This window comes from Lactuca serriola, chromosome 5 (assembly GCF_051521515.1).
Source record: "Lactuca serriola cultivar US96UC23 chromosome 5, Lser_US96UC23_V15, whole genome shotgun sequence".
Classification (NCBI taxonomy): domain Eukaryota; kingdom Viridiplantae; phylum Streptophyta; class Magnoliopsida; order Asterales; family Asteraceae; genus Lactuca; species Lactuca serriola.
The window spans coordinates 91,873,714-91,881,207 of record NC_136412.1 but is presented as its reverse complement, the minus strand read 5'-3'; the positions used below and the strand labels follow the sequence as shown (position 1 = coordinate 91,881,207).

Sequence of the window (7,494 nt, the reverse complement as noted above, 5' to 3'; positions counted from 1 at the left end):
TGATCTGCCTTGCTCCCTATTGGCTTGTGATAAACCTCCACCCCAACGCTCTCACCACCGCCTATCGCCTTCCTCCGGTCATAGAGTTGTGCCACCGGAAAACCACCAGGGACCACCGGAACATCACCACTGCCACCACCTATTTACCCTCCTACCATCGCCGATCAACCCACCAACCACAACCCTTTCCCTCCTCCTTCCCTCTGGTCAAACCCGTCAAAACAGGAAGACGAAATCAGCGGAGCTGCCATCTCCACCCACCGCCACCGTCTTCACCTTCTTGTTTCGCCACTGTTGATGAAAGTCCGACCACCACTTTATACCCCTTCTTCTCGACTGAAAATCACCACCAAACACCACTCCCATTCGATTTCTCCACTAATTTCGACCAGAACCCAACCAAAAACGAGTCCGGAGACTGCCGGAGCAACCTTCGACCACCATAGCAGGTAGCCGCTGATGTAGGACACCGCCGCCAATAGCTGATGTTTCCACCGACCCTCTCTAACCAATCTCGTCACTTGGAAACTCTAACCCCATTTTTCGTAGCCGTCGGCCTTGGTCGCAGATCTGGAACATCAATATTGCCAGTGATATCTCCGACAACGATTATAACAATGACGCTAAGGCTCAGATCTGGAAAGACGAGTCGAAAAAGCGGCAGTCGTTTGGGAGGGAGGTTTCAGATATGAACAACCACCGGAGCTGTCCTTCTCTGGTTCGATCTATTGAAGCTCAGTCGGATGAAGACGAAGGGCGACACCATTTTTTCCGGAGAGGCGAAGGAAACAACGTTGGGTGCAAGACGAAGGACTACGACGGTGTTTGTTGGTTTACATATATCCGTTTAAAGGGTTTTCATGTCGGGGGTTGGTGGTGGCAGAGACGATGGGGGGATGAAGGCGGTGATGGCTCGACTGTCGATAGTGGTGTTGGAGATGCTCTTCTACAAAGAAAGAGAAATTGAGTGTTTTGTGTTGAACGAGAAAGAGGAGGAGGCAGAGTAGTATTGTTTTTATTTCTTATTTCCTTTTTAGTTATTGTAATAAAAGAAAAATAAAAAAAATGAATTGACAAGGGCAAATATGTCATTTTAAAAAGATTCAAAATAGATTGGACCAAACTCGCAACAAAATCAAAGTTTTGGACCGGTGGTGCTAGTCTAAACTTTTTTGGACCAAAGTGGCAATTTTCGACATACCGCAGGGACCATTTGTGCAGTTTAGTCTAACTAAAATCACAATTTCTGTCTTCTTCCGCATTGAAACGGAGAGAGAGATATCGAGAGAGATCCGGTTTTCAAGCATTTGGTGATTTATTGTATTAACTTTCACATTCCCGATGCAGAAACATCGTTTCTGGACTATTCACTTTATCTCCTCTGAGTTTCTTTGCAATTGTTTTGAATATATTTTCTCCAACAAAGACTTAGAATTTATATAATCCTTAACGCCTTGTTCCTGAGTTCTACTTACAGAGAGAAATGGGAGGATACAGAGGGAAAGTGAGGGGTGGCGAAGGAAAACTGTGATCTCGAGTTTCATTAATGGAAGGAAAGTGAGGGGAGGGGAAGGATTTTGGAGCCATATTTTCCTTCCAAATTGGACGGATTTGGGAAGAAAGTGAGGGGAAGGAAAATTTCAAGTTTTATTTTTTTTTTCCTCCTAACTCGGAAACACAAAACTTAAAATTTTCCATTCATTTCCTCCGAACTGGGAACACAAAAGAACTGGGACACAGAATAATTAATATTTTCTTTCACCTTCCTTAAAATTTTCCTTCCATGTCCTTTAATTCCTTTAATAATAATGAATTTGCGAATAATTCCTTTAATAATAATGAATTTGCGAAAAAAAACTCGGGAACAAGGCGTAAGTGGTGTCTTCTTCTACTTCATCAATGGCGTCTTCTTCTACTTCATCCATTTACAAGAGTTTCAAGTATGATGTGTTTTTGAGTTTTAGAGGTGAAGACACTCGTACAAATTTCGTTGATCATCTTTATTATGCTCTTCAGCAGAAAAGCATTCACACTTACAAGGATGATGACAGAATCAGAAAGGGCAAAAGGATCTGTGATGAGCTCATCAGATCCATTGGAGACTCAAAACTCTACATCATTGTTTTCTCGAAGAACTATGCCTCTTCTTCTTGGTGCTTGGATGAGCTTGTGAAGATCATGGAGTGTCACAAGACCAACGAGCATACCGCCTATCCTGTTTTCTATGATGTGGAACCATCGGAAGTCCGCAAACAAAGAGGGGCAGTTGAAAAAGCCTTTGCCAAGCATGAAAATGAAGAGGCTGCAGAGAAATGGAGGGATGCTCTGAAAGAAGCAGCGGATCTGGCTGGGTGGGAGTTGAAGAACACTGCCGATAGGTAATCACTTCATCATCATATTTTTTTTTGCGTTATTGTTTTGATTGTGGTCGATTTTATCAAGTTTAACACATTATACAAGCACCATCAATATCCAATTTCTTAGAATTCCGGCTCGAAACAACTAAATAGTTGCTAATCATTATTATTTCAATTCAGCTACCTTCCAATTTCAGTATTTTCTTAATTTCACGAGAAATAGGTGTCGGAGAGCGTTTTGTTTAATTCAAACCCTAAGCGGAAAAACATTGTGAAGTTATTTATTAGAATATTCTTTTATTGGGTTTTATTTATTTATTTATTGGTAATCTGAGTTTATCCTTGATGTAAAGGGCTTGGAAATGGCTTCTCATGTTGTATTGTCAAATTCTATGTTATTACATTATTATATTTGTAGGTTGGATCTGAAAGTAAGCTAGTTAAATCTTTTTTTAAAATACAGGCATGAAGCTAAGTTCATCCAAAAAGTTGTTGGAGAAATTTCACTAGAGTTAAGATCCATTGATTTCAGCTTTGATGAAAAGTTAGTAGGCATGGAGACCCGGGTCTATGATGTGTTATCATCTCTAAGAACTAGTTTAAATGATGTTCGCATGATCGGGATCAAGGGAATGGGAGGTGGTGGGAAGACAACTTTAGCCAGGGCTGTTTTTGATCAAATATCCTTTCAATTCGAAGGTAAAAGCTTCGTTGAGAATGTTAGGGAAGTTTCAAAAGCTTCTTTGTCCGGTTTGAAGTCGTTACAAAACCAAATTCTTTCTGATGTCTTCAATGATCAGAGCATCTCTGTTAGTAGTGTTTATGACGGAAAAAACATGATGAAGAGGAGGATGGGTGGTAAAAAGGTTCTTCTTGTTCTAGATGATGTGGATCATATAGAGCAGCTTGAGGCCTTAGCGGGTGAGACAAATTGGTTTAAACCAGGAAGCAGCATTATCATTACAACAAGAGATGAACAAGTACTCGTAGCACATGGAGTGAAGTCGATTCATAACGTCAAGTTGCTATCTGATAATGAAGCAATTTGCCTCTTCAATAGGTATGCATTTGTGAGAGAGACTCCAGATCTAACGTACAAAGAGCTATCACGACAAGTTGTACATTATGCTGCTGGTCTTCCCTTAACGATTAGAGTTTTAGGTTCGTTTCTTTGTGGTAAAAATGAGCTTGAATGGACAGATGCCCTAAAAAGATTAAAAACAATCCCCTTAATGGAAACTCTGAAAAAATTAGAATTAAGCTATACCAGTCTAGAGGAGGATTACAAAGAGATTTTCCTGGATGTTGCATGCATATTAAAAGGATGGTCGAAAGCCTTAGCAATTGAAGCACTTGAAAGCTGTGGATTTCATGCTAGAAATGGTTTAAGAGTTCTTGAGCAAAAATCTCTCATAACTGTTAATCATAATGGGTATCTGGGCATGCATGACCATATTGAAGAAATGGGCAAGAATATTATTCGTCGTTCGCACCCGGATAAGCCTCATAAACATAGTCGATTGTGGATTGATGAGGAAATTGAAGACATATTGGCTAATGACTTGGTATGGATCAAGTTTATTTCTAAAACATATTTTTATTTACTATGTCACAAGTTAATGGTCACTTTTTGATTAATTACAGGGTACCGAAGCAATAAGATATATCCGATTCTACGCGTGTAAACTCAGTCCTGAAATTGTGATGAAAGGACTTCAAAATATGAAGGAACTTAGTTTACTTGATGTATCTGTGGGTTCTCTTGATGCACGTAAAAGCGATTATTTTTTTCGATACTGGAAATCTAATAAATTTCCAAATGCTTTGCGATATCTGTGTTGGAACTATTACCCTTTTAGGTCATTACCCATGACATTTCATGCAGATAATCTTGTTTCACTTTACATGACTAACAGCAGAATTGTACAACTCTGGGAAGGGGGAGAAAGAAAGGTAGAATTTTGGTTGATTGATTCTTTTGTGCCACTCATTTGAATGCTATACATTCGTTGCGTTGATATAACACTAATACAGTAATACTCATCTTGTTTTTTTTTCTTTGCTTATGTTAGGTTCTAAAGAAGCTCAAATTCCTTGATCTCAGTTATTCAATGTTGAGGACCCTTGATCTTGGGCTTACTCCAAATATTGAGACGTTGAATCTTAAAGGATGTGGTGATTTGGAAGAAGTGCACATGATTGGTGGATGTTTAAAGCTCATTACTATCGACCTCAGTTTTTCAACCTTGACAACCCTTGACCTTGGGTTGGTTCCCAATATTGAGCTATTAGATCTTAGAAATTGTTCAGGTCTGATAGAACTTCACATGCCCAGTAGATCTCTAAATTTGAAATCCACCAAACTCAAAAATTCAAAGTTGAGGACCCTTGACATTGGGCTGAGTCCTAATCTCGAGCATTTAGATCTTACAAATTGTTTGGATTTGGAGGAAATTCACTTGGCAAATGGGTGTCAAAAGCTCACATCCCTTGATATTATGTCTTCAAAATTGAGGAATGTTGACATTGGGCTGACTCCAAATCTTGAGAGGTTAGATCTTAAAAATTGTTACAATTTGGTAGAACTGAACATGGCTGATGATTCTCTAAAGAAACTCGTCTACTTAGGCTTAAGTGGTTGTTTGAGGTTCAGATCTTTTATTTTTCACATCGAGGATCATGCTTCTCATACTGAGGAGAATACTTCTTGTGCTGAGGAAGATGCTTCTTGTGCTGAGGATGAATCGCTTGAGATTGGTCCTCTAGCCGAGTTACATCTAACTGCAATTTCCGTACATGGATGCCCATTTCACCCTGAAAGCAACCTACCAAAGCTGCAGTTTACATGTTTATATGAAGAAGATACACTGTTATTTACTAGAAATCTTGAGAAGCTTATTTCTATAGGTCTGTGTGTTTGCACAAACCTTGATACGTTTTCAAAAAGCATTTGCGGGTTACAACGCTTAAGAAAGCTCAAACTAGAAGGCGACATATTAGAGGTCCCTAAGAATCTTGACCAACTAGAATGTCTAGAGGAGCTAGATTTGTCAAATACAAAGATTAAACATCTTCCCGATAACATTTGTATGTTGAAACATCTGAGATCTCTCAAACTTAGATCATGTCGGCTTCTTGAGAAGTTACCCAAGGATCTTGGCCGATTAGAATGTTTGGAGGAGCTAACTTTAACATGTGGAATAATTAAAGACCTTCCGGATAGCATTTGTTTGTTGAAACATTTGGAATCTCTTGAACTTTATGATTGTTCATGTCTTGAGAAGTTACCTAAGGACATTGGCCGATTAGAATGCTTGAAGAAGCTAACTGTGTCATCTGCACAGATTAAAGATCTTCCTGATAGCATTTGTATGTTGAATAAATTGGAATCTCTCGAACTTAGTTATTGTTGGTTGCTTACGAAGCTACCTGAGGATCTTGGCCGATTAGAATGTTTAGAGAATCTAAGCCTAAAGGGTTGTAAGTTTTTACGAGATATCCCAAGCATCATACGTAAGATGAAAGGTCTAAAAAATCTCAATCTTTGTAATTGTATTCAAGTTAAGACATTGCCTGAGGAACTTGGGGATCGACAATGTTTAGAACAGTTGGATATAGAAGGTACATGCATAAGACATCTTCCACAGAGCATGTTTTTGTTGAAAGGTCTGATTATTTATGGGTCCAGAAGGGTACTTCAGTCATGTGGTTTTACATCTGAGATTCAAACCTCGGAATACGGTATGTTTTGCTATGTAAAGGTGTGAATAAGTCACAAAGAACCATTTATATATAACAGGTACTTTTTCCATTTTCTCTTATCGTCTAACTTTGGTTTTGAATTTTTTAATTTATATATGACAATAGTTAATTTTCTGCCAGTTTTTATTAGAAGAAAATACAAGTACTGTAAATAGAATTGATAGAGGAAATTGTAATAGAGTAGAATGAAATGAATGAAGATGAATGAAATGATCTGATGTATTGATAGAATCGAAAGATGAAGGTTCCACAATCATAAGATTCACTGAACAAAATCTCAGGAGCCAATTACAATGCAAAGAAATTACTTGATCCTTCTAACAGAATTATTCCCTCTATTTATTAGCTTCTCTCCTTTGAACAGACTTTTAGCCACTTTCCCTTTCTGCCCTTGTGTTGTTTTCCTTTTCTGCCCCTTTGTCCTTCCTTGAGGTTATCATATGTGCATCCCCATTTGTATCGCCATCATGCATTTTCTTCTTCATTCGTAAACCAAATTATCCTTTTTGGAGAATACCAGGAAAAATACTATGGTGTCTTCTCAAGAATTGTATATACTGAAAAGTTGTAAGAAAAATGTGATGAGTTGCTGTCTTCTGCTAATCATATACTTAATTAGGAGTGCCCAACATGTTGTACAAGAAATAGCAACATAGTTTCAGTCATTTGGTTCGTATAGCATCATACTTTCATTTCCTCCTACTAAAACAATGTATTTTGAATAATCTACCCACTTGTAGCAATATCATCCAAAATTCCAAATACAAATCAAATTTCATTGCTATAGGTGGGTAGATTTTTCAAAGGATAACATGTTAATAATAATAATAATAATAATAATAATAATAATATCTGAAAATACAGTGATATAATTGGTAGCTTTTTTAAAGTACAATGCCTTAATAATAAATAAAATTTGAAAGTATAACGGTGTAGCAGAATGAAAATAAAGTAGGATGTTGTAATAAACAAATTGATGGAAGTACGTTGCTATATCATTCATTTAGCCCTTCTGATTTTCGAAGATCACCCAGCAATAGCAATTTTTGGGCTTGAATCCCCTTCATCTTCTGAATCAAAAAAACATCAATGGTGCTGTTTTGCCTTCTCTCTCAATGCATTTTGTTTAATACTTTTTTTTTTCTTCCCGTTTTGTGGCTTTTAAGGCAGAGAAGATGGGCAAAGGTAGATTACAATGTTGTCTGGAAAACAAGTCGGTGTGCAAAATGTTGTCAAGATCTTATATACTAGTTAAATAATATTGAATACATTAGTAGGGTTTGTATTAGCGTCCAATTTTAAATTGGACTAAATGCAAGAAATAAAAATGTACTATCATTTTTTGTTTATTATAATTTATAGTATCCTATTTTCA

At 37.6% G+C, this 7,494-nt stretch overlaps 1 protein-coding gene across 2 annotated transcripts; it reads left to right on the top strand.

Annotated features, from left to right (window-relative positions):
• The first annotated feature begins 1,874 nt into the window (after window positions 1–1,874).
• Window positions 1,875–7,494, top strand: LOC145052781 (TMV resistance protein N-like). Of its 2 annotated transcripts, XM_079000665.1 has the most exons (5): window positions 1,875–2,378; window positions 2,821–3,922; window positions 4,002–4,310; window positions 4,430–6,156; window positions 7,286–7,494. In XM_079000665.1, exons 1-4 carry the CDS (start codon window positions 1,900–1,902, stop codon window positions 6,122–6,124), a joined length of 3,585 nt encoding a protein of 1,194 aa, XP_078856791.1. In that variant the 5' UTR covers window positions 1,875–1,899; the 3' UTR covers window positions 6,125–6,156; window positions 7,286–7,494. The 2 variants fall into 2 exon arrangements, with proteins under 2 accessions (XP_078856791.1, XP_078856790.1); XM_079000664.1 differs by having other exon boundaries at window positions 4,430–7,494.

What these genes read in the sequence shown, in the direction of transcription:
- LOC145052781 (XM_079000665.1), top strand. Translation starts at nt 1,900, where the DNA reads ATGGCGTCTTCTTCTACTTCATCCATTTACAAGAGTTTCAAGTATGAT. An exon ending in TTGAAGAACACTGCCGATAG is followed by an intron (nt 2,379 to 2,820) that starts GTAATCACTTCA and finishes TTTAAAATACAG; the next exon opens with GCATGAAGCTAAGTTCATCC. An exon ending in ACATATTGGCTAATGACTTG is followed by an intron (nt 3,923 to 4,001) that starts GTATGGATCAAG and finishes GATTAATTACAG; the next exon opens with GGTACCGAAGCAATAAGATA.